Raw genomic sequence first — 25482 nt, forward strand, 5'->3', positions numbered from 1 at the left:
CTGGAGCAATGCTTTTTCCCCCCCCATTTTTCATGGGATTTCCTTCCTAGGGAACAGCCCACCTGAGGACTAGCTCCATGAAGTTGGTTGCTCTAGAAACAAACGGCTGAATGGAGATTAAAGTCAGGCTCCCCCACCTTCTGAGCTGGGTACATTTGGAGAGGTTGCAGCTCCTGGCTGGCATTTTTGGAAAGGAAGAGAAGGAGAGCGGAGCTGGTCTTCGGGGCCTGCTCATGTGCGGGGGGTAGGGGGTGGGATGCATGTGAGGGGGGTGGGGGATCACAGGGGGGTCACCCCGCACTCCAAATATTTCCCAAAATTAAATCAGAATCCAAGGCAGAACTTTCCTCAATCTTCCAATTTATCAAGAGAGACACGTTGGCACATCTGTGGAAAACCCGAATCCGAAAGCTTCCTGAGTTTTCCCCACCCGGTTGAAAGTTCATGATCCTTGTCCTTCACACCCCCAAGTCCATCCCATGGTCCAATCTCCCATTGCCACGCTGGCAATTCCACCCATCCGCTTCCGGTCAGGTACAGAAGTGCAGAGAACAAAGGATGACCTTCGGCTTCTAGAAAGGAATTTTATTTCGACAACATCACATTCTTCTCCTTACTATTCCCCCCTCTCAATTACCCCACTAATGAAACAGCATCATAAAATAAGAGAGAGTGTGGCAGGCCAAAGATCCTAAAAGGAATATGACTGGAGGCCTGAGACAGGGATTGTCTGTGTGGGGTGTGTGTGCGTACATGCACACACACAAGTGCTTTGGGCACTTCAAGGTTGACTCAGCCTTCCATCCTTCTGAGGTGGGTGAAATGAGGACCCAGACTGTGGGGGCGATATGCTGACTCTGTAAACCGCTTAGAGAGGGCTGAAAGCCCTATGAAGCGGTATATAAGTCTGCTATTGCTATTGCTATCTATCTATCTATCTATCTATCTATCTATCTATCTATCTATCTATCTATCTACTGTAACTACTGTATCTATCTATCTATCTATCTATCTATCTATCTATCTATCTATCTATCTATCTATCTATCTATCTCTTCTATCTATCTATCTATCTATCTATCTATCTCTCTCTCTCTCTCTCTATCTATCTATCTATCTATCTATCTATCTATCTATCTATCTACAGTATCTATCTATCCATCCATCCCTCTCTCTCTCTCTCTCTCTCTCTCTCTCTCTCTCTCTCTTCTAGAGAGATAGAGCCGAGAGTGGCGCAGTGGTTAGGGTGCAGTACTGCAGGCCACTTCAGCTGACTGTTATCTGCAGTTCAGCGGTTCTAATCTCACCGGCTCAAGGTTGACTCAGCCTTCCATCCTTCCGAGGTGGGTGAAATGAGGACCCAGACTGTGGGGGCGATATGCTGACTCTGTAAACCGCTTAGAGAGGGCTGAAAGCCCTATGAAGCGGTATATAAGTCTAACTGCTATTGCTATTGCTATCTATCTATCTATCTATCTACTGTAACTACTGTATCTATCTATCTATCTATCTATCTATCTATCTATCTATCTATCTATCTCTTCTATCTATCTATCTATCTATCTATCTATCTATCTATCTATCTATCTATCTATCTATCTATCTACAGTATCTATCTATCCATCCATCCCTCTCTCTCTCTCTCTCTCTCTCTCTCTCTCTTCTAGAGAGATAGAGCCGAGAGTGGCGCAGTGGTTAGGGTGCAGTACTGCAGGCCACTTCAGCTGACTGTTATCTGCAGTTCAGCGGTTCTAATCTCACCGGCTCAAGGTTGACTCACCCTTCCATCCTTCCGAGGTGGGTGAAATGAGGACCCAGACTGTGGGGGCAATATGCTGACTCTGTAAACTGGTTAGAGAGGGCTGAAAGCCCTATGAAGCGGTATATAAGTCTAACTGCTATTGCTATTGCTACTTGATACCGAAAGGTTATCCATCACTGCTCTAGAGCGCTGAATGTACTGAGCATTGGCACCCCGAGACAATAGGTGCGAAAGGAGGACAGGACCTGTTCCACTGCTTGAGCATCTCAAAGGGTGAATCCCGCTTAGATTCTCTCCCTCCTCCTTCTTGCATCTCCAGTCGGAGCTGCTCGTATAAATCCACCACAGGAGAACAACCTCGCTTTGGGGTAGGAGTGCAGCCCTCAGCTGGGAGGGCCTTTCCTCTTCGGGACTCCCTTGCAGTCGCCGGGTGCGCCGAAGGGCCAGGAGAAGAGGTCAGCCTCCGCTTTGGAGAGAGGGAGGTTGCTCAGCTTGGGAAAGACTGTTTAACTGTTTATTAAATTTATGGGCCGCCCAATCCAGGAGGGTTCCACCACAAAACCGCGTTCGACTAAAGCGTGCTCGACAAAACTGCGTAGCTGACGTCATCAACAGGGTGACAACAGCGCGGAGACAGAAGCATGCTGTAAACGCTAAACCTAAAATTAATCCCTAAACCTAACCCCCCTAAACCTAATCCTAATCCTAACCCTAAACCTAACCCTAAACCTAACCCTTAACCTAACCCTAAACCTAATCCTAACCCTTAACCTAACCCTAAACCTAACCCTAACCCTTAATCTAACCCTTAACCTAACCCTAAAGCTAACCCTAAAGCTAACCCTAAACCTAACCCTAACCCTTAATCTAACCCTTAACCTAACCCTAAAGCTAACCCTTACCTTAAGTTGAATCGGCTTGCTTTCCAAACGCTATTTAAAGTGCCCTTCTTTCTCCGCGCTCGCTCTTGTCGCCCTGTTGATGACGTCAGCGACGCGGTTTAATCGGGCACGGCTTAGTCGAGCACGGTTTTGTCATGCCACGATCCCGGGCGGCTTACAGAAACAGAAATTAAGAGAAATTAAAAACAGATAAAACACGACAAATTTAAAAAGACACAACATGCACCCAATCTGAGCGGGGCTGGACCAGTTAAACAGTTTAATAAACAGAGAGGCCATGTCAACTGTGGGGCTGAGCCCTCCACTGGCAGAATGGTGGTCCCATCCAGCCCGGAGGGGGTGGCAGAGAGGACCTTGTGGTGTCCCCCCCCCCCCAAGCCTATGAAGAAGAGCAGAGGGTGTTTTTTTTAAAAAATAAAGGGAATTCATATAAAGGTATGCCTTTAAAAGAAAAACTAGCATTATGGAAAGTATTTTTCCTTCCTTTGGGAATATAATGATCAATGCCACCGATATTGAATGGGGTTTGCTAAAAGGCGGAAATACACCACGTGAAATAGAGCAGTGTTTCTCAACCTTGGCGACTTTAAGTCCTGTGGACTTCAACTCCCAGAATTCCCCAGCCAGCATAGCTGGCTGGGGGATTCTGGGAGTTGAAGTCCACAGGACTTAAAGTCGCCAAGGTTGAGAAACACTGAAATAGAGAATGGACGTGAGAGAAAGAGAGGGAAAGAGAGAGAGAGAAAGGAGACAGGGGAGAGGGAAGTACAAGGGAGGGAAAGAGTAGGAGAGGAGGAAAGTGTGGAAAGGGGAGAGGAGAGGGAGAGAACAAGGGGAAGGGGAGAAGAGAGAGAGGGCAGAGGGAAGAAAGGAGGCAGAGAGGGAGGGGAGAAGAGTTGATGAAACAGGCTACAATACGGTGTATGGAAAGCAGAAGAGCCAATAAAAATTGACGAGGCTTGATGCCAAGAGGAATTGATGGGTTCTCCGACAAATGCGCGCTTGACAAAAGCGCGCCCGACAAAATCGCGATGACAAAACCGCGAGTTCTAAATAATGCTGACGAATGAGCGCAGAAGCGCACCGACAACAGCGCACCCACAGAAGTGCGCTCTAAACCTAACCCTAAACCTAACCCTGAACCTAACCCTAAACCTAACCCTTACCTTAACTTAAAGCGCGCTTCTGTTGGCGTGCTGTTGTGGGCGCATTGATGACGTTGCCGTTTTGTCACCACGGTTTCGTCGGGCGCGCTTTTGTCGGTCACGGAATTGATGTACTATTGAATATTCAAAAAATGTTAAGATGTAATGGTAAACTTTGGATTATACTGTATGTATGTTAAAAAAAACTTTCGGCAAAAAAAATAAATAGAAGAGCAGAAGCTTATCCAAGGAAGAGGGCGCAAGCAGCTCCCACCCTCCTTTGTCCTGTTTTGTGTCTCCGCACACCCAGGCATGTGACGCAGGCAGAGCGCGGCTGGGATGCTATGGAATGTGACCAGTTGCCTGCAGAGGCCCTCCGACAGGTGAAACTCCAGCGTCACCCCATCTATGGATTCGGCTTTGTGGCCGGAAGTGAGAGACCGGTGGTAGTTCGCTCGGTGACCTCAGGTGCGGTGGGAAACGCCCCGAGGAGTGGGGCCAGTGAAGGTCGCAAGTACGAGGAGTGGGGCACAGAGGGGAGGGGGGGTTCTGTTCACTGGGGGGGGGACAGCTACGTCAGGAAACACCCCCCTTTCGCCAAAGCCATAAGGGGGAACAGGAAAAAGTGGGAATGTGCAAGATTTCAAAACGGGCAATTGTGATCGTTCTCAAGTCACATCATTTCAAGATCAAGAACTTTTCACGACAGAAAGCCTGGGTCAACCCCCCCCCCCACGCCCCACCCATCCCCAATGGTAAGGACAGCCTGTTCCCAACACCAGGGATTCCAGCTGCAAAAGAGGGCACAGGGAGCGAGAGAGCACAGCCAGGCGGGGGCTGAGGTGCAGTGGGGGCCACCAGCATGTGATGGAACTATCCAAAGCCACCTGGGGAAGGCCAAGCCCCCAGCTCCCCTGGCCCTGGCTCACAGCGACCCCCCCCTTTCTTTGGCAGGAGGGCCATCTGAGGATAAACTGTTGGCAGGTGACCAAATATTGGCCATAAATCATGAAGATGTAAGTGACGCCCCCCGAGAGAGAGTTATAGAACTGGTCAGGTAAGAGGGGGATGCCCGAATGGAAGGGGAGGAAGACTCAAAGAGACCCTCTGGAGAGCCTGGACTGCTCCGGAAGGGGCTGCCTTAAGCCCACCCGGGTCTCTTCCCAGAATTGACTGCTGGGACCTTCTGCATAATCTTTGGGGCAGGGAGAAGTGCAATATGATCCCCCACCCCCGAGATCGAAGGCAGAGGCATCCTAATCAAACCCATGATTGGGGGTGGGAGTAAAATAAAAACTTGAGCGTGCGGAAAGGAAAGCCCGACCCCGCGGACCCAGGGAACGACTCCACCGGGGGCAGGGAGCAGCCAACGCCACCGCTTGCTGCCGAGCTCCGCGGAATTCTCCTGAAAGCAGCCGCTTCTCCCTTCTCGTTGCAGAGGCGCCCAGGAGGCTCTCATCCTTACGGTGCTACAGACTCACCAGGTGGGAGCCAAACTTTGGGGTGGGAAGGGCACAGGGGTGGGTTTCTCACCCCGTTCCAACCGGTTCGGTTGGAACGGGGCCGGCGGCGTCCTCGTGCATGCGCGCAGTGCACGCATGCGTACTAGCGCCTGTGCGATGCTCCAGCTGCTCCTGGAGGATCGCGCAGGCGCTGTATGCATTCTGCGCATGCGTGGAAGCGCAGAACTCGTCAAAACCGGATAAGAAACGCGGGCGGGCGGGCGGGTGGATCCTTCGGCGTTCCCGGAAGTTACTTACTTCCTGCTTCGCCGACCAACCGGTTCGCGGGGACCACCACAAACCGCCTGAAACCCACCCCTGGAAGGGCACCACCTTTATGCCAGCAACTCTCATTCGTGCCACGTGCGAAGAAATGGCAAGACCCTAGGTTTCCTGATCCCACTTAGTCCCCCCCCCCCCCGGTTGCCTTGTTGTGCAGCCTGCCTCCTGGGGATAGGGGAGGTAGCCTGGATGGCTCTGGCTGCCTGAATGTGCCACCCGCAAGCCAAAAAAAATGGCCAGGGTATCAGAATGAAACTCGTCCTCTTTTCAATGATTAGCAGCAGTAGCAGCAGCCGATCTTGGCTACTCCGGCGGTTGTGTCCCTAGAAGGGCCAGGGTCTTGGGCTCATGCTTTTGCGAATGCCAAGCAGGTGGTGATCAGTGGTGGGATTCAGCCGGTTCGCACCTATTCAGGAGAACCGGTTGGTAACTTTCTAAGAGGTTCAGAGAACCGGTTGTTGGAAGAAATCTCCTTTTGGTTTTTCCCCGCTTTACGGGGCTAATCCTGTAAGGAAGGCAGGAAGGAAACATTCTAGTGTTGTTTCTAGCATAATCTTTATTGCCCTGCTTACAGAAATTGCCTCTCCGGTTAACCCTTATTACATTGTAACAGCTAAAGCGAAGCGTCCATTGACCTGAGTGATGTTGAGTTAGCCACGCCCACACGGTCACATGACCACCAAGCCCCGCCTACCCACCTGGTCATTAGGACAGACAACCGGTTGTTAAATTATTTGAATCCCACCACTGGTGGTGATGTACCACTTTTCTCCTCTGTTGATAAACTGGAGGGGATAGGAAGCCACCTGGCCACCCCCTAGGACCTTCTGGGCCAGGGTTTCCCCCTGCCTTCTTGGGGCTCCTTCGTTCCTCCTTGTGGGGGGGGGGGAACTGCTGGCATTTGTTTCCCAGACCACCAGCACAGCAGCAGGGAAATGGGCCAAGTGGCCGCACGGCCTTTAGTGGTGAAGGCCGCCTGGAGAAGGCTCCGGACAGCCAGCGCCTTTCTCCTTCAGAGGCTGTGTGGCCACTGGCAGCAGCTTAGTGGAAGAGAGGCGAGCAGCAACCCTGCGCGGTCATCCTTTGGAGAGCAGCGTGGCCAGATCCAGCCTGGCCTCTCGTAGCCGAGCCAAAGCCCTTGGGCCACTGGAACTTGAGGGGGCGGGAAGAGGGTCCAGCCCAAGGACACTCTCTTGGCTTGTAGGCTTGTAGAGCTCATCGGACGCCTCTTCTCTTTGCAGTCCCCCAAATCCGCCTTCATCAGCGCCGCCAAAAAAGCCAAACTGAGGTCCAACCCAGTGAAAGTTCGCTTTTCGGAACACGTCACCATTGGCGAGACGGATCCCGTGAGTGTCTCCCCCGGGGGGGATTCCATGCAGCTCCTGAGAAAGCTCGGCTCACCTCCAACCTCCCTCGCAGCCTCGTTGGGGGAAGAGCTCCCCGAGGGTCGGCAAGGAAGCGCAGCGGAGGCCAGGGGATAGAGCATGCATTATGTACCCGTTCCCACGCCCAGAAGCTCCGATGTGGGGTGGGAAAGGCCCTTTGAAACAGTTGAGAGGCATCTCAATTTGGTATGGCAGCAAAGGGGAGACAGGCTGTTTCTGGGAACATCCGTCAAAGTTGCCCAGGATCTGGAGGTAACCGTTTCAATGTATGTTCCGGTCTGTTTCATTCCGGTCCGTGTAAAAGGTCAAGGGGACAACTCTTTTGGGCCAGTCAGAAGGCAGCTGACACATCCCCACACAGCAGCTCCCCACAGAGTCCGGGACTGCGCATGCTTGCAGCCACCTCCCTGCTTCCAGGCGCTGCCCATTGGGGGCTTTCAGCCTGCATCTGATCCGCCAGGCCAGCTCGGAGCCCCCCCCCTGGAGATCGGGGGTGGCAGGGGGGTACATTTGGCCCGTGACCCGTCAAAACCGCATTCCACAAAAGCGCGGTCGACGAAAGCGAGTATGTGACGTCATCACAGCGCGACGAAAAAGATCGAAAAATTGAAATAAAAATTAAATTACAGCAAGCCAATTCACATAAAGGTAAGGGTTAGGGTTAGGGTTAGGTTAAGGGTTAGGGTCAGGTTTAGAGCGTTAGGGTTACGTTTAGTGTTAGGTTAAGGGTTAGCGTTAGGTTAAGGGTTAGGTTTAGGGTTAGGTTTAGGGTTAGGTTAAGGGTTAGGTTTAGGGCTAGGTTTAGGGTTAGGTTAAGGGTTAGGTTTAGGGTTAGGTTTAGGGTTAGGTTAAGGATTAGGTTTAGGGTTAGGTTTAGGGTTAGGTTAAGGGTTAGGTTTAGGGTTAGGGTTAGGTTTGGGGGAGTTAGGGTAAGGTTTTCACTTTATTTTTACATTTTTCGATCTTTTTCGTCGCGCTGTGATGACGTCACATACGCGCTTTCGTCGACCGCGCTTTTGTCTACCGCGCTTTTGTGGTGGAACCCATTTGGCCAGTCCTCCAGGGTCCATTCCCCCACAACGGTTGACCCTTAAAACCCAAGTATGGCTGATGCCGTCTCCTCTCCCCCCTCCCCCTCTCTGTTCCTCTTCCCCTCTTCTCTCTGCCCCGCCCTGCTCCTCCCTCCCGTGAGTTCCCCAAGGACATGCTGAAGAAGGAAGCGCTTCTCCTTATTCCAAACGTGCTGAAGGTTTTCCTTGAGAACGGGCAGATCAAGTCTTTCACCTTCGATGGCCGAACCACGGTCAAGGTAGGGGGCTGCCACGGGAGCCGGGCGGCCCATCAGGCTGGTCTGGAGCAGCCTTTCCTCAGTGGGGAGGGACACGATGCAAACGATGCAGCCAAGGTGAAATTTGGGGAGGGTGGGAGCAATGGTTCCCTCCTGCCTGGTGCCTGGCATCCTTCCTTTCATTCTAAGAACTGCTAAACTGCTGGGCCCCTCTCCCTGGGGAACTGTACCACACTGGGCCTTCCTGGGAGAGGGGGCACGTCTCTGAGCATTGAAGCCCCCCTCCCATGAGCTCCTCTCTCTCTCTCTCTCTCTCTCTCTCTGTCTGTCTCTCAGTCTCTCTGTATCTCGGTCTGTCTCTCTCTGTATCTCGGTCTCTGTCTTTCTCTGTCTCTCTCTCTCTCTCTCTGTCTCTCTCTGTCTCTCTCTGTCTCTCTCTCTGTTCTCTCTGTCTTTCTCTCTCTCTCTGTCTTTCTCTCTCTCTGTGTCTGTCTTTCTCTGTCTCTCTCCCTGTCTCTATGTCTGTCTGTCTCTCTGTCTCCCTTTCTCTCTCTCCCCTCTGTCTCTTTCTCTCTCTGTCTCTGTTTCTCTCTGTGTGTCTCTGTCTCTCTCTCTGTTTCTCTCTCTCTTTGTCTCTCTTTCTCTCTGTCTGTCTGTCTGTCTCTGTCTCTCTCTGTATCTCGGTCTCTGTCTCTCTCTGTATCTCGGTTTCTCTCTCTCTTTCTCTCTGTCTCTCTCTCTCTCTGTATCTCGGTCTCTGCCTCTCTCTGTATCTCGGTCTCTGCCTCTCTCTGTATCTCGGTCTCTGTCTTTCTGTCTCTCTCTCTGTCTCTGTGTCTCTGTCTTTGTTTCTGTCTGTCTCCGTCTGTTTCCCTGTATCTCTGTCTCTCTCTCTGTCTCTCTCTCTCTCTGTCTCCCTTTCTCTCTCTCCCCTGTCTCTCTCTGTCTCTCTCCGCTTCTCTCCCTGTTTCTCTCTCTGTCTGTCTCTCTTTCTCTCTCTCTCTGTCTCTCTCCATTTCTCTCTCTCTGTCTCTCTGTCTCTGTCTCTCTCTGTCTCACTTTCTCTCTCTCCCCTCTCTGTCTCTCTCTCTCTGACTCTGTGTCTCTGTCTCCCTCCCTCTCCAGGATGTGATGACGACCCTCCAGGACCGGCTGTCCCTGAGGCAGATCGAGCATTTCTCCCTCGTCCTGGAATACTCCAGCCCTGAACAGAGTCACAAGTTCCTTCTCCTGCAGGACAAGCAGCCCCTGGCCCACGTAAGCCCCCCCCAATTCATTCTCTCTGCGGCAGGAATTGGGCCTCCCCTGAGAAGGGCTATCTGCTCTGCTCCTGGCATGGCTTGTGGGAGGGGGACAGAGGGGGCTGCAGATAACACAAGGGAGGGTGGGGAATGCTCGCACCTCAGAAGACAAGGCTCACAGCTCCATTTTAATGTGCAAGCCAGCAGTGTGCTTGAGCTGCCCGAAGAGCCAGTGCGGTGCTAGGCTGCAGCGGCCGAGGTAGGGATGCTGAGATGATGTCACCACTGGTCAACCACACCAGGAATAGGGTGCCCAGTTCTGTTGCGCCAAACACGGGAGAGATGAGGAGGAATTGGGAGGAGAACAGAGAGCAGCAAAACTAGATGCTACAAACTGGATACGTTCAGCTTGCCCAAAGAAGGCCAAAAGCACAAATACCACCAGCTCTCCAAGCTCCCACGAGGAAAAGGAGAGGAGGATTTATCCTCTGTAGGGTAAAAGCACAACCAGCCACCAGCCAGGAGCTTTCCAGAGAGCGATCCCAGCTTGGAATATGGAGCGATTTCCTGGCTATTGAGGACAGATCACCTTCTGGAGTCATGGAAACTCCATCATTGAGGCTTTTCAAGCCAAGATGGCCGTTGGAAAGCCGCTCTGGAAGACATCCAGTTCTGGGGAGGTTTTTGTAAGGCGATCCTGCAAAAGGAGGTGGCTGGAAGCTGGCGGTCTCAGGCTCAGAGTCTTCAGGGAGGCATAGGATGCCCTCCATCCTGCTTAGAAAAGGGATCCCCCGTGTGCCAAGAGGCCGAGGGTTTGCAGGGAGGCTCCCTTCTGTTTCCCCACAGGTGGTGCAGAGGACGCACTACCAAGGAATGCGATGCCTCTTCCGCGTCAGTTTCTTCCCCAAAGACCCCGTGGAGCTGCTGCGAAGGGACCCCGCAGCCTTTGAGTACCTGTATATCCAGGTGAGCCGGGGAAGGCGGGGGGAGGAGAGGCCCAGGGGTTCCTTGCCTATCCGTATTTGCAGCTGTGTATACCGAAACCATATCATTTATTTTATTTTTTATCAATTTCATATACACATTCACAATTATATGATCTCATAACTGTTATTAATAATATGTATTTATAACAATTTTTCCCTACAGTTGACAATATACTTGAAGATTGCTTTCTTAACATCCCATAGATCCATCTTATCTTACAACGGTCCTACTTCTTCTTCCCTCCCTCCCTCTTTCCTTCCCTCGTTTCTTCTCTCCTACTCCCCTTCCTTCCCTCCTTCCTTCCCTCTCTCCTTCCCCTTCCCTTGCTCCTTCCCTCCTTCCTTCCTTCCCTTTCTTTTCTCCTTCCTTTCCTCCTTCCTTCCCCCCTTCCTTCTCTCCTACATTCCCTCCCTCCTTTCCCTTCCCTCCTTCTCTCCTTCCTTCCCTCCTTCTCTCCTTCCTTCCCTCCTTCCTTTTCTTTTCTCCTTCCTTTCCCCCTTCCTTTCCTCCTTCCCTCCTTCCCCTTCCCTCCTTCTCTCCTTCCTTCCTTTTCTTTTCTCCTTCCTTCCCTCCTTCCTTCTCTCCTTCCTTCCCTCCTTCCTTCTCTCCTTCCTTCCCTCCTTGCTTCCCTCCCTCCATATCAATTCCTGGCGTGTTCTTTACTTTTGAGCTCCCCCTTTCCGTTCAAAATGTCTTCGTATCTCAGAATATTTCCCATATTAATAACATTTGGATGAATCAGCGCTTCCATTGTCGAAAGACAATGGTTCCCCCCTTGCTTCGCAGCAGAGGGGTGGGCCCTCTTTCTGCATTAGCCCCGATGGGGAGGGGGCTGCAACCACGAGCCAGCCGCCCCCGGAAGCCCAGCCGTGCTGCACCGCGGCGCTCCCAGAGGGGTTGCAAAGACCTGGGCAGGGCCTTTCTGGTAGGGGGGACGCATGGAAGCAGCTCTTCTGAGCAGCCTCTCTCTCTCTTTTTCCCCAGAGTCGCAACGATGTGATCAGGGAGCGATTTGGGATGGAGCCCAAGCCAGAAATGCTGTTCGGCCTGACCGCCCTGCACATTTACATCACCGTTTCAGCCACACGGCCCAGCCAGAAAGTCTCCCTCAAAAACGTGGAGTAGGTTCAGCAGCCAAAGCCACAGCAGTTTCCTCCCCCCTCCACCCCATCCCCACCCAAGCCCCTTCTGAGTCCCCCCCCCCACCTGGCAGACACTGAGCTGGCCTTCGCATGGATGTTCTAACAAGGCTTTGAGCCTCCTCTGACCCCAGAACCTGGCTCTTTGCTGACTATTTGCCCTTCCTGCCTCCCTGGTAGTAGATGCCCCATGCCCCAAAGGAGCCAGAGGGTCCTGGGCTGCCCCTTTTAGCCCAGGGATCCCAGGGGGAGGGGCAGGAAGCCCACCTGGCCTGCCTCACCAGCCCTCTCTCCCTCCTGCTAGGAAAGAATGGGGCCTGGAGCCTTTCCTGCCCCCCTCGCTGTTGCAAGGCATCAAAGAAAAGAGCCTTCGGAAGGCCCTCTCTCAGCAGCTGAAGGCCCACCAGAACCAGCCCCCCTGGGGCACCAAGGCAAGGCAAGGGGGCAGGGAGGGAGGGCGGACAGACAGCCGGGCCCAGATGGCTGCCTGAGGGGGGGCGGGCAGAGTGACCCCTCTGGCCCAGAGGGGGCTGCACAGGCTGAGAGGGAAAAGCATCCTTCAACTGGAAGATGATTCCCAGAGCTCATCCAAAGGGGTGCTGCCTCCTCCCTCACAAAGTCCCTGGTCAAGTTGGCGTCTTTTTAAACAGCTGATAGGAGGGCTAGAGGGCATCTAGACAGACCTCGGCCGCTGTGTTACTCTGTGCAGGCTGGTGGAGGAGCAACTTAAACCTATAGCAATCCAATCGATTTCTTGGTTACCAAAACCAAGTTTCTTGCTGGAAGGTAATTGGAAGCAAAATTATTCTCTGTTGCCAGGACTTGGGAGTTTTTATTCCTGATTATTAGGTGGGCTGTTATTATTAGGTTGTTGTTGTTATTATTATTGCGGGCATGCTATTCAATGTGCATAAGTGACTAAAGATTGTACAAGGGCTTTCTGTTTTCTACAAACTCTCTTTCACCCCTGACATTCCTCTGCAAATAGCGGTAAATGGCATCGGAAGATTTAATAGGCAATTCTACATCAAATGTAAAATAAGCAGAAAAACCAGATTTGTCTTTTTCCCCGTCTTTATTATTTTTATAGATGACTCAATGTGGAAAGCACACATAATGCCTCCCCTCCCCCATTTCCCCACAATATCCCATGAGGGGAGTTGGGCTCAGAGCGGAATCGACCCAGTAGCCAGCTTTCATGCCTAAGGGGGGGGGATTAGAACTCATCACCTCCTGGTCTCTACCCTGGTGCCTTCCCCATGACGTTCAGAGAAGGGGATTCCCAGAGCTCCTCCAAAGGGGTGCTGCGTCCTCCCCCCCCCAAGTCTCCTCCCTGGCCAAGTTGGCATCTTTTTAAACGGCTGATGGGAGGGCTAGAGGGCATCTAGACAAGACCTCAGCGGTTGTGTTGCCAGCGCAGGCCTCTCACTGCAGGACTAGCTTGCATCCCTTCGTGGCTTGGCTACCATAGCACGCCCCAGGCAGAACCCACAGCAGTAGTCAAGCCAAGGAAGTTTGCTAGAGCTGAACGGCTTCGACGTCCAGGAAAGCCATCCTTGCCCCCTGCATCAGAATGATGCTCGAGGGGATCTTGGCCCCTCGGCACACTTAACGGAGACCCTCAAGAGCCGAGGTGGCACAGTGGTTAAATGCAGCACTGCAGGCTACTTCAGCTGACTGCAGTTCAGCTGTTCAAATCCCACCAGGCTCAAGGTTGACTCAGCCTTCCATCCTTCCGAGGTGGGTAAAATGAGGACCCGGATTGTTGTTGGGGGCAATATGCTGACTCTGTAAACCGCTTAGAGAGGGCTGAAAGCCCTATGAAGCGGTATATAAGTCTAACTATTGCTATTGCTACCCTAACCCGGTGTCTCTTCCCCAGATCACCACCACCCAAGCGAAGCTCCACTACCTGCGCATCCTGAACGAGCTGCCAACCTTTGCCGGCGTCCTGTTCAGCACTGTGGGACTGGTACAGTAATATTGGCATGGGAGGGGAGAGCGCAGCAACGGGCCCCCAGCCCACCCCCCCTCCCAGGGCCTGTCCCTGCCCCCCTGGTCTCTTTGACTGGCATCTCCTCCCGCCCAGGACGAGAAAGAGCCAGCCACCACCCTCCTGGTGGGGCCCCGCCATGGCATCAGCCACGTCATTGACCTGAAGACAAACCTCACCACCGTGCTCTCCGAGTTCAGCAAAGTCAGCAAGATCCAGCTCTTCCGGGAGAACCAGGGGGTGGCCCGGGTGGAAACCAGCATCCTGGATGCCAAGGTAGGTCCAGCTGATGCCCCCTGGCTGCCACTCTGCAGGTGAGCCAAAGGTAGGGCAGCGGTGGGGCCTTTCATGGCCCAGCAGCTTCCCTTCCCCTCCGGAGGAGGTCGCCCCGTGACCAGACAGGCTTAGGGACCCTGTGGCTTCCCTTCCCCTCCCAGCCTCTGGTGCTGCTGATGGAATGGCCGGAGGCCACCAACTTCACCTGCCTCATCGCTGGCTACTGCCGCCTGCTGGTGGACTCCAAGCGGACGATCCTCTCCCGACACCCCAGTCACCCACCACCGCTTCCACTGACCAAGGCAGGTACGTTTCATCCTCGGAGATTTGTGCCCCTCGGCCAGGTTCCCATGTTACCCCTCGACATGGGGGTTCCAACGATGGGCCTTTCCCTCCCCCCAAGGTGGCTCTGTAGCCGCCCCGTTGGAACCTCTCAAGCATGGGGATTCCCTCCCCAGGCTGGTGGGGAGACACCCGTGTGTTGGGCACAGAATTTTTGTGCTCCAGAGCTGCAGGTGGCAACACTACCCCCCCTCCCCACGCACACACACCTTTGCTCGCTCTACCCCCCTCCTGCAGTTGTCAGGGACTCAGAGGATATGAGGGGGGGGATGCGCAGTCTCATTGGGAGGAGTCCGAGGGCAAGAGAGGAGCCAGGAATCGGGCCTCACTAGCGAGCTGGGAGCGTTCCCCAGCAGTCCCTCTGCACTTCCGCTGGCGGTTCTTCCGAGGGAGTCCAGAAGGGTCTTCGGCCGGGTCCCTCGAAGAGAAGCGGTCTCCCCCACAAGAAGCACCCCCACAAAGGCTCCGTGCCTGGAGCTCAGCTATTGCTCAAGGGAGCGGTCTTGTTCCGTGCCTCTTGGTGACCAGGCAAGAGAGTCTGGGCAATGCAGGGGGGGGGAGAAAAAACCCCTCCGGCTCTCGTCAGTTTGGGAGAAGAGTGGCCAGGCATCGCCCCTGCCCCCTTTTTTCCATGCGCTTCATCTTCCTTTGAGCTCCAAAACTGGCCGTTCCGCAATCCAGTGCAGAAAGTGGGGAGGGGGGCAAGGAGCAGAGGGGAGAGGTGTGGCGAGGGCATCTCCTTCGGCTTCTTCTGCTCACGGGGGTCCCTTGCTGATCCTTGCGGGCACCAGTCGCCTCCTTGGGAGCCACGGCAGGGGGGTGCATGTTTTAACGGCCAATGTATCTTTCGCTCCAGACAGCAGCCCGTTCCTCGTCCGTCAGCCTCTGGCACCAGCAGGGCACCTGGCTAAGAAGGAGAGCAGGCTCCTGGGAGGCCCTGTCCCCAGCCCCAGAGGGGGCAGCCCTCCAGACCCCCTGGGCTCGGAGCTCCTCAGCTTTTGCTACCTGCACCTGCGGGAGCACAAGGAGCGCAAGAGCGGGACTGACGTCAATGAAAACCTGATCCTCTTCGAGGAGTCCCGGCCCCGGACCAAATCAGACCCCACCTCAGAGAGCTCCGGGCGAGAGGACGGCGAGCCCCACGGCCCAGACCAGGAGCGCTGGGCCAACAGAGCCAGGGCGTACACCCTGGACAGCCAGCAGGGCAGCCAGCCCCAGCAGCTGTACTGTGACTCCTGCAAGGCCAAAGTCAAGCGCAAGCAGCCGGCCCCTCACCGAGGCAGCAATCCCGGCTCCACCCAGGACAACGTGGTGGACCTGACCTCCCTCCCCCCTCCAGGGAGTGATGAGGAGGAGGATGAAACCACCTCCCTTCTCCCCATCACCGCACCGCCTCCCGGCTTCCAAGACAACAGCTCTGACGAGGACGACTCGAAACGTCGAGCGGCGGCGGCGGCTGCCGCCATGGCCAAAGGGCAAGAGCCAGGACGCCAGCTCTGCGGCCTCCTGTACGAGGAGATTCCCGTGACGCTGATAGATAGCATGCAGACACGGACTGTCCGAGATCACGCCCAGGACCTGGACGATGCTCTGGTCTCCACACTGCAGGCCCTGGAAGCGCTGGCGGCCTCAGAAGATGGCGCACACCCTCAGCCGCAGCAGACGGCAGGTACCCCTCCTCCTTTTAAGGTGGTTCCCATCAGAACGTACCAAGCAAAACAGCACACACAGCCCCCCGAAAAAATACCCCTGCAAGTTTAGTCCAAAGTTTAGCACCGGCAGCGGCATAGGAGCATATGGAAAGGGGAGGTGGTGGAAGGACCCTCGTTCACAGGTCAGAGGAGCAGTTAGTGGCTGGAGCCTTAGCTCGGAGGGCCGCCATCGGCTGAGCCTTGGAAAGACCGACTCTCCAACCCCATTTCAGAAAGAGGGAGCTGCAGCAGCAGTCCGTCCTCAGGGAATAGCAGTAGACTTATATACCGCTTCATAGGCCTTTCAGGCCTCTCTAAGCGGTTTACAGAGAGTCAGCATATTGCCCCCAACAATCTGGGTCCTCATTTTACCCACCTCGGAAGGATGGAAGGCTGAGTCAACCCTGAGCCGGTGAGATTTGAACCACTGACCTGCTGATCTAGCAGTAGCCTGCAGTGCTGCATTTAACCACTGCGCCACCTTGGCTCTTAAGAAGCAGCCAGAATGTGGCTCAGAAAAGGGCTCTTAAGGGACATTAAGGCTACCCCCGCCAGCTCCGGGGCATCATTCAGAGGCAGCTGGGTTGGCAGCCCAGACAACCTTATAAACCTCCTTCTGAGCCAGTGCCAGAACTTGGGCCTCCAAAAAGACAAGAGGCCCAGCAATAGCCAGCATAGGTGGCTCCTCCCGTCTACCACTTGTTTGAAACCCCACCCCCTCCCCATTTCTCCCTCAGCACAGGAGCAGCTTTGCCTTTGAAGCAGTGGTACACAAGACACGCAATGCCGTATTCCTTCCATTTCAATTAGCGGTACCCTCCCCTTCAGCCCTCTCTGGTTGGCTAGGCCAAGCAGCCGAATCCCCCCCCCCAGGGGCTGAGGGTGGGCTTGAGCCAGGCTTTCCCCACCCAGCTAAAGAGTGTGCCTTTTTCTCCTGCAGGACTCATCCTTCTGGCCGCCATCACCCCCGAGTCATCGATGGACTCCGGCCACGAAACCAACCCCTCTGAGATCCCCCACGTCCCCGAGATTCTCGCCGCTGTGCAGCAACGTCAGAACGCCGCCTTCTTCCTGACTCAGCAGCTCAGCAAGGAAGGCCTCTTGGCCCGGAAGGACCTTCCTTTACGCATCCAGACTTCTCGGTATCGAGAGCCGGACCAGATCTCCGATGCCACCTGCGCTACAAACCCGCGAGATACGGAGAAAGGCTGTGCCCAGCCCTCGCCTTCTCAGCAGTTCAATGAGCCCAATGCCAAAGGGGAAGGGCCCGAGCCCAAAGGTTCCTTCCCCTGTGGGGCAGCTGAGGCCCCACACACCACGGCTGTCCCTGTCCTGGGGAACAGCCACCCAGAGAGTGGGCGGCAGGACCAGAGAGCAGCCCCCGTCCTTGTCGCCTCAAGTCTGCAGCCAGTTGGCCCCAAAGCTTCCCTTTCTGCAGCATTCTCGCCAACTGAAGGCAGCGCTCCCCCCTGGGGTCCTGACCGCAGGCAGCTGTCTAGTCCCCAGCCCTGCTCTGCGGGCCGGCTCTCCCCCAGCCTTCCCTGCTCTCAAAAGCAGCCAAGCGGCGAAGTCTTCCAGCAGAACCCAGGACGCCCAGGCAGCCCCACGGAGGTGGCCCTCCCTCCCCTGCGAGCAACAGCAGCAGAAGAGGAGAAGCAGGCGGCCCAGACAAAGGGAAGGCCAGAGGGGGCAGAGGAACTCCTGTGTCAGGAAGAGGGCGGCAGGCCACCTGGCCAGAGGGAGACGCTCCTCAGCCAGGAGGAAAAGGGACAGCATGAAACGGGTGCCAGCAGCCACAGCGCCCCAAGGCCTCCGCCCTGCAAGAGCCCACAGGCCTTCAGTAGTCCCGGAGGGGAGACTCTGAAGGGGAAGTTCCCCGCAGGTGCTCAGACCGGAAGCCTGCCCTCCACTTCCCTGCTTTTAAAAAGGTCTGAAAAGGCGCTGGCCATTGCAGCACCGGACTCGGATCTCCCGGCTAAGCCGAAAGTACCCAAAGCATCATTCCGGTTCAAGAACCTCATTTCTGCCACTTTCCCAACACGGCTCAAGAGAGAGACCGACGAGCGGCAGGCTCAGCTGCAGAAAGTGAGGCAGTACGAGCTTGAATTCCTAGAAGAGCTGCTGAAGCCAAAGACCAGGAGGGAGCCCGCCTCTCCGGACCGCCTGGACCCCTCGGCCACGGGGCGCTGCGCCTGCCAGGTCCGAACCAGCCCTGTACAGACTGTGCCAGGGATGTCCAGGGAACAGAGGCGGAGTTGTGACTGCAAGCGGCTCAGCCGTGGCACCAGGCCCCTGCCCGGCCAGTCCGCAGCGTCAGGCCTGGAGAGGCCGAGCAGGGGCAGAGAGCCGCAGCAAGCAGAAGGGCCAGGAAAGTCCTCTGCCGGAGCCCTCCCAAAGGGCAGCCGGGTCAGGTCCACCAGCCTGGAATCGCGGGATTGCCGGTCTGACCCTGAAAACAGCCTGTCGTGCCTGACCACGTGTGCCTCTCCGGGGGAGTGCGTAGGAGCACCCCACTACAAGAAGTTGATGCGGCGCTACAGCGTCAGCGAAGTTGAAAAGATGGAACAAACGTCCCCAGGTTCTCCAGGCTACCTGAGCCATTACCTGCACAAGCAGCGGGAGGCCACCGCCCAAGACCCCGCCCCGAAAGGCAAAATGCAGGACCCCCACCTCACGGTGGCAGAACCCTCTTATGTTCAAGTGGCTGAGAAGAGCCAGAAAGGTGGTGCTGTGCTTCCTTTTCAGGAAGACATCTATCCGAGCCCCCACAAACTGCCAGAGGAGGATGGAGACGGGGAGAGGTGCTGCTCCTTCCGGTACTGCTTCTACTACAGGAAGTGCGACATGACCGATGACGGGAGTGAAAAGGATGAGCTTTCTTACGCCATTCCCATGCCAATCCTCCCAGAAGGGAAGATCAGCCACCAGGCCATCCCAGTGGTCAGCAGAACTCTCCAGGTTCTGGATGCCAGCGTCTGCAGCACTCCAGACAACCAGACCCAGGAGATAGACCTGCGGACCTCTTCCTTTGAGGGCAGCCTGGCCAAGATCCACGCCCTGAAGGGCCGTACCTACACCTGGCCCAACGGATTCCTGGCTGTGCAGCTGGATACCAGTGAACTCTTGACCATCCTTCGGCAGTGCATCATGAGCCCCCAGGCCCAGGAAGGCAAGTCGTATCTCCCTCAGTTGACCGAGTACAAGCAAGAGTTGGCCCTTAAGTTCAAGGACTTCCGGGCCTCCTGCCGCCGAGTTGCCGCGGTCAACAAGAGCCCAACCCGCATGCTGTCGGCAGTGAGTGGCAGCTTCCAGGTCCTGGGAAGCTTGATGGAGACCTTTGTGCGGCTGGTGAAAGTGGTGCGCTCGGGGTCGCAGCGTCAGGCGCTCTTGGCCCAAGTGGAAGAGATTGTGAGGAACTACACATTCTTGCTGAGAGCTGCCGAGGAGTCCACCGCCCGAACCGGCCACCGAGGGGACCAGGAAGCCGAGCAGCCGAGCCACCAATCTGCGGCCTCCATGGTGAACTCTCTCACACGGTCCTGGAAGGCGCTGATAAACAAGTAAATGGGTGTCTGTGGCCGGAGACTGCCGCCGGCCCAGCCTAGACCAAGTGCCTGAATGCCCGCAGGGCTGGGAGAGCGAGCAGGGCACGCCCGGACGTCTCCTGCCTGCAACTCCTCATTTGCCCCGCGAGCCCCACCTCCTCTCCCGGATCACCCGGGGTCAAACCGGCTCAAACGCCCCGGCTGCGTCCGGGGAAGCCCAGCCCGGAGCCCCTCCTGTCCCCGCCCCCCCCAAGAGGGACCTCCCTCCAGCCGCCACGGCCAGGAACGTCCACGTCTTCGCGGCGGGAACTGTCGCTACTGTCGCCGCCGCGCGATGTCCCCCAGCCGGGACGGGATTCGGAGACCGGGGAGTTCCCGGTGCTTGGCCGAGCGGGACCCGCCCGCGGCTTCTAAAGGTAGCCGAGCCCAGTGCCTGGCGTGGCCCCTGCTCCCCTGGCAGCCCGGCCTCCTCCTCCCGCCGCCGCCCCCCCCTCGCGTGTACGGACCAAGCCGGTTCTCTGTCGCAAACCCGGAAGAGTAAACGAATTCCTTCCGCCTCTGCCGCCCGGGAGCTTTCCTTTCCGCAGCCCCGCCTCCTCCCCTCCCCGCGCGTGCGCGTTGCCAGGCGAGGAGCGGTGAGGTGACAAAGGGGGCGTGGCACCAAGATGGCGGCCTAGCGCGCGCGGCCCTTCCGTCGGCGCCTGCGCGTTCGGGGGGGAGGGCGCCCGTGCGTCGCACCATCCCTCTCAGCGGAGCCGGCGGCCGGAAGGCGGAGGCCGTGCGGCGCTGCGTGCGGCTGCTGCTGCTGGATCCCAACAACGGTGATCGGGAGAGCCGCAGGGAGGCGGCGGAGCTGCTGCCGCAGGGAGGCAGCGGGCCCGCGGAGCGCGCCTCGTCCTCCGCCGCCGCCGCCGCCTCGCCCTGCCCGCCGGCGCTGCTGGCCAGGATGCCGAACATCAAGATCTTCAGCGGCAGCTCGCACCAGGACCTCTCTCAGAAGATCGCCGACCGGCTGGGCCTCGAGCTGGGCAAGGTCGTCACCAAGAAGTTCTCCAACCAGGAGACCTGGTGCGCGTGAGGAGCGGCGCATGCGCTGGGGGCGGGCGGGGGGGGAAGAGGGCGGGGGGAAGGGAGGGGATGGGGGGCGGAGCCCGACGCCACGCCCTCACGCCACGCCCCCCGCAGCGTGGAGATCGGCGAGAGCGTCCGCGGGGAGGATGTCTACATCGTGCAGAGCGGCTGCGGGGAGATCAACGACAACCTGATGGAGCTGCTCATCATGATCAACGCCTGCAAGATCGCCTCGGCCAGCCGCGTCACGGCCGTCATCCCCTGCTTCCCCTACGCGCGCCAGGACAAGAAGGACAAGGTGCCCCGCGCCCCGCCGCGCCCTCCTCCCGCCGGCCCCCGCCCGGCCCGCCCTGACCCGCCGCTGCCTCTCTTGCAGAGCCGCGCCCCCATCTCCGCCAAGCTGGTGGCCAACATGCTCTCCGTGGCCGGCGCCGACCACATCATCACCATGGACCTGCACGCCTCCCAGATCCAGGTTTGGGGCCGTGGGGATGGGGAGGGGGCTGACTGCTGCAGAGGGGGCCTCCCTGGGGTGGGGTGGGGGGGCTCTTGGGCTGCCCTGACAGGTGGGGGGGGCTTAAAGGATGGAGAAGGGATCCGCTCCTCTCCTGCCTCCTGGGAAACCAGCCCCAAGGGGGCTAAGCAGCTGCTTCCTTTCCCCAAGGGCTTCTTCGACATCCCTGTGGACAACCTGTACGCTGAGCCGGCCGTCTTAAAGTGGATCAAGGAGAACATCGTTGAGTGGAAGAACTGCACAATTGTGTCTCCTGATGCCGGGGGAGCCAAGAGGTGAGACGCTCCCCCCCCCCAGGAGCGACTGCGGTGGGGAGGCCTGTTTTGCTGAACGTGTTCAGTCTCAAATCAGGGCCCGGGTGAGGCCTTGATTAGTGACCTCCTTGAAAGGATGTGGCCGAAGTTCATCTTCCAAATTCAGAAGGCAGCTTGTGTTACTGTTGGCTTTCCGTGTGATGTTTCTTCTGGTGCCTTGGCTTTGTGTAGTGCTAAGGGTCAGAGAGAGAACCCCAGTCAGCAGAGGACGTCTGTGTGTGATCCCCAGGTTCCCATCTGACTTTGAAAAGGCGGTTGCATTCATACAACGCTTTGACTGGGAAACCCTTTTGAGAAACGGGTTTTCTTTTGGCCAGCTGTTGGCTCTTCTGCTTTTTGGAACCTCGGAAATGGAGCAAGCGGGCTCTTCTGATTCCTGCCACGATCCTCTAGGCCAGTGTTTCTCAACCTTGTCAACTTGAAGATGTCTGGACTTCAACTCCCAGAATTCCCCAGCCAGCAGTCGCTGGCTGGGGAATTCTGGGAGTTGAAGTCCAGGCATCTTCAAGTTGACAAGGTTGAGAAACACTGCTCTAGGCATTCCTAAATAATAAAAGAGGGCTCTTGTGAGGATTGCAGGGCAGCCATTGTGCCATATTTGCATGTTGGTTATGGGGGGCCTGTGCTGTTGGCAGAGTTCACAGTAGCCTCGCTCAGCCTGGTGTTTTTGGATGGATTTGAGGTGGCAGTGCTGTTAAGAATACAGGAGTTGCTGCCATGTAACTGGCAGGCATAAGAAAATACAATACAATACAATAGCAGAGTTGGAAGGGACCTTGGAGGTCTTCTAGTCCAACCCCTCGCCTAGGCAGGAAACCCTATACCGTTTCAGACAAATGGCTATCCAACATCTTCTTAAAGACTTCCAGTGTTGGAGCATTTACAATTTCTGGAGGCAACTTCTGTTCCACTGATTCATTGTTCTAACTGTCAGGAAATTTATCCTCAGTTCTAAGTTGCTTCTCTCCTTGATTAGTTTCCACCCATTGCTTCTTGTCCTGCCCTCAGGTGTTTTGGAGAACAGCTTGACTCCCTCTTCTTTGGGGCAGCCCCCAAGATTGAGAGACCGCCTGCTGCCAATTACCTCCCACAGACCCATTAGATCTCACAGGGTTGACCTCCTCCGGGTGCCATCTACCAGCCAATGCCACCTTGCTATTACCCGGGGGAGGGCCTTCTCTGTGGCAGCTCCGGCCCTCTGGAATGAACTCCCCGCAGGGATTCGGACCCTCACCTCTCTCCAGGCCTTCCGAAAAGCTGTCAAAACCTGGCTTTGCCGGCAGGCCTGGGGGTGATGAGTTCCCTCCCCTCTCGACATGTATGGTTGTGCGACTGTTGTCTACTTTTATTATTTGTGTTTTGTCTTTTTATGTTCCCCTTTTTCCCCCTTGAATTGTTCGCCGCCCTGAGTCCTCCCGGAGAAGGGCGGCATACAAATAATAAAATACAAATACAAGATATTGGAAGACTGCTATCATGTCCTTCTTTTCATTAAACTAGACATCCCCAGTTCCTGCAACCGTTCTTCATATGTTTTAGCCTCCAGTCCCCTAATCCTCTTTGTTGCTCTTCTCTGCACTCTTTCTACAGTCTCCGCATCTTTTCTACATCGTGGCGACCAAAACCGAACGCGGCATTCCAAGGGTGGCCTTACCAAGGCATTTACCCTTCCCGGAAATTGACAGTATGGGCCTTTCTCTCTCCACAGAGTGACCTCCATTGCTGATCGGCTGAACGTGGACTTTGCCCTTATTCATAAAGAGAGGAAGAAGGCCAGCGAAGTAGACCGCATGGTGCTGGTGGGGGATGTGAAGGACCGGGTGGCCATCCTGGTGGATGACATGGCAGACACCTGTGGCACCATCTGCCATGCAGCAGACAAGTGAGTATCCTGCCATCTGGGGTCAAGGGGGTGAGTGGCTTCTTCTGTCCTGGCTGATTCCTCCTCCTCCTCCTCCCTGGCCGCCTCCTGCTTTTTTGAACGCAGTTTTATCTGCTGAAAGCAATCGGATGCTTATGGGCCGGGAGGCTATGCGAAGGTACTAATGGCGGGTTTAGAATGCTTGCTTTCTTTAAAGATAAGAGCCGAGGTGGCGCAGTGGTTAGGGTGCAGTACTGCAGGCCACTTCAGCTGACTGTTATCTGCAGTTCAGCGGTTCTGATCTCACCGGCTCAAGGTTGACTCAGCCTTCCATCCTTCCGAGGTGGGTGAAATGAGGACCCGGATTGTTGGGGGCGATATCCTGGCTCTGTAAACCGCTTAGAGAGGGCTGAAAGCCCTATGAAGCGGTATATAATTCTTTTATTTATTTATTTATTTATTTTATTAATTTCATATATACATTCACAATTATATGATCTCATAACTGTTATTAATAATATGTATTTATAACAATTTTTCCCCTACAGTTGACAATATACTTGAAATTGCTTTCTTACCATCCCATAACTCCATCTTATCTTACAACATTCCTACTTCTTCTTCCTTCCTTCCCTCCCTCCCTCCTTCCCCCTTCCCTCCCCCCTTTCTTCTCTCCTTCTCTCTTTCCCTCCTCCTTCCCTGCTTCCTTCCCTCCTTCCTTCCCTCCTTTCTTCTCTCCTCTCCTTCCTTTCCCCCTTCCTTTCCCCCTTCCTTTCCTCCTTCCTTCCCCCCTTCCTTCCCTCCTTCCTTCCCTCCTTTCTTCTCTCCTCTCCTTCCCTCCTTCCTTCCCTCCTTTCTTCTCTCCTTTTCTTTCCTTCCCTCCTTGCTTCCCTCCTTCCTTCCCTCCTTCCTTCCCCCCTTCTCTTTCTTCTCTCCTTCCTTCCTTCCTGAAGCTGTATATAAGTCTAACTGCTATTGCTATTGCTAGATGAGCAGCGGGGCTCACCCAGTAAATGCTGCATGTTTTGTCTCCCCCCCCCTAGGCTGCTTTCAGCTGGGGCTACCAAAGTTTTTGCCATCCTGACTCACGGGATCTTTTCCGGGCCAGCCATTTCCCGAATCAACCACGCCTGTTTTGAGGCCGTTGTAGTCACAAACACCATCCCCCAGGAGGAGAAGATGAAACACTGCCCTAAAATCCAGGTGCGGCTGCAGAAGAAAAGGAGGCTCTGGGCAACTCGCAGGCTCCAGATAACTTGACTCTCTTCCTCTTCCTCTTGCAGGTGATCGACATCTCCATGATCCTGGCCGAAGCCATCAGGCGGACTCACAATGGGGAATCTGTCTCTTATCTCTTCAGCCACGTCCCTTTATAATTGTAGATGCCGCTGCTGCTTTGGGTGGCTTTTTGAAAAACCAAAATTTGTTTTTAAGTTCAGTAGATGTTGCTTGTTTGATTGCCCACCCCTCTTCTTTTCCACTTCTCAGTGTTTGGAGGGGGTGGGAGGGGTGGGGGGAGATCACGATTCACATTCTCAGCCTGTCCATTGACCGGGGTGCTTTTAGGGCAAATTAGGGCTTTCTTGTGAAGTTATTGGCCTCATAACTCGGAGAATAGAACCAGCGCTTTTCGGGCGTCCACCCCGTGTCCTTGGGAGAGTGTGGTGGCTGTGGAAGGTCAGGATTATTACACCTTGGTTAGATCTAGAGTGGTTGCTTGGTGCAAGGGTATGCAGAGAAAGGTATTTCTGTGCCAAAAATATATATATATATGCCCACATTTGGGGTTTGCCTTGACTGGAACTGGCCTGCCTATTCCTGCCTATCCCTTAGAGCAGTGTTTCTCAACCTTGGCAACTTGAAGATGTCTGGACTTCAAGTCCCAGAATTCCCCAGCCAGCGAATGCTGGCTGGGGAATTCTGGGAGTTGAAGTCCAGACATCTTCAAGTTGCCAAGGTTGAGAAACACTGCCTTAGAGAGCCGAGGTGGCGCAGTGGTTAGAGTGCAGTACTGCAGGCCACTTCAGCTGACTGCTATCTGCAGTTCGGCTGTTCTAATCTCACCGGCTCAAGGTTGATTCAGCCTTCCATCCTTCCGAGGTGGGTGAAACGAGGACCCAGACTGCGGGGGCGATATGCTGACTCTGTAAACCGCTTAGAGAGGGCTGAAAGCCCTATGAAGCGGTATATAAGTCTAACTATTGCTATTGCTATTAGGTCCATTTCCAAAGGAGCTGGTCGG

General features: G+C 55.4%; 2 protein-coding genes across 3 annotated transcripts in view; both read left to right on the forward strand.

Moving 5' to 3' along the window:
* FRMPD3 (FERM and PDZ domain containing 3) overlaps positions 1-20075 on the forward strand; it is a 36606-nt gene extending 16531 nt beyond the window's left edge. Inside the window, exons 4-17 of the mRNA XM_087728092.1 lie at positions 4120-4277; positions 4764-4866; positions 5248-5293; positions 6835-6939; positions 8180-8287; positions 9392-9523; positions 10354-10473; positions 11479-11615; positions 11938-12064; positions 13516-13605; positions 13723-13902; positions 14064-14208; positions 15101-15913; positions 16876-20075. Coding sequence (XP_087584218.1) covers positions 4154-4277; positions 4764-4866; positions 5248-5293; positions 6835-6939; positions 8180-8287; positions 9392-9523; positions 10354-10473; positions 11479-11615; positions 11938-12064; positions 13516-13605; positions 13723-13902; positions 14064-14208; positions 15101-15913; positions 16876-19499 — 4854 coding nt within the window. The 5' untranslated portion in view covers positions 4120-4153 and the 3' untranslated portion in view covers positions 19500-20075. The remainder of the gene's footprint in view (positions 1-4119; positions 4278-4763; positions 4867-5247; positions 5294-6834; positions 6940-8179; positions 8288-9391; positions 9524-10353; positions 10474-11478; positions 11616-11937; positions 12065-13515; positions 13606-13722; positions 13903-14063; positions 14209-15100; positions 15914-16875) is intronic.
* Positions 20076-20241: 166 nt separating this feature from the next.
* Positions 20242-24678, forward strand: PRPS1 (phosphoribosyl pyrophosphate synthetase 1). Of its 2 annotated transcripts, XM_087728094.1 has the most exons (7): positions 20249-20548; positions 20666-20849; positions 20928-21026; positions 21216-21340; positions 23088-23261; positions 24284-24443; positions 24524-24678. In XM_087728094.1, exons 1-7 carry the CDS (start codon positions 20427-20429, stop codon positions 24614-24616), a joined length of 957 nt encoding a protein of 318 aa, XP_087584220.1. In that variant the 5' UTR covers positions 20249-20426; the 3' UTR covers positions 24617-24678. The 2 variants fall into 2 exon arrangements, with proteins under 2 accessions (XP_087584219.1, XP_087584220.1); XM_087728093.1 differs by having other exon boundaries at positions 20242-20548; positions 20666-21026.
* Positions 24679-25482: the final 804 nt, after the last annotated feature.

Source organism: Thamnophis sirtalis, unplaced genomic scaffold (assembly GCF_051295495.1).
Source record: "Thamnophis sirtalis isolate CommonGarterSnake01/CBP01778 unplaced genomic scaffold, rThaSir2_p1.2 scaffold_13, whole genome shotgun sequence".
Taxonomy (NCBI): Eukaryota; Metazoa; Chordata; class Lepidosauria; order Squamata; family Natricidae; genus Thamnophis; species Thamnophis sirtalis.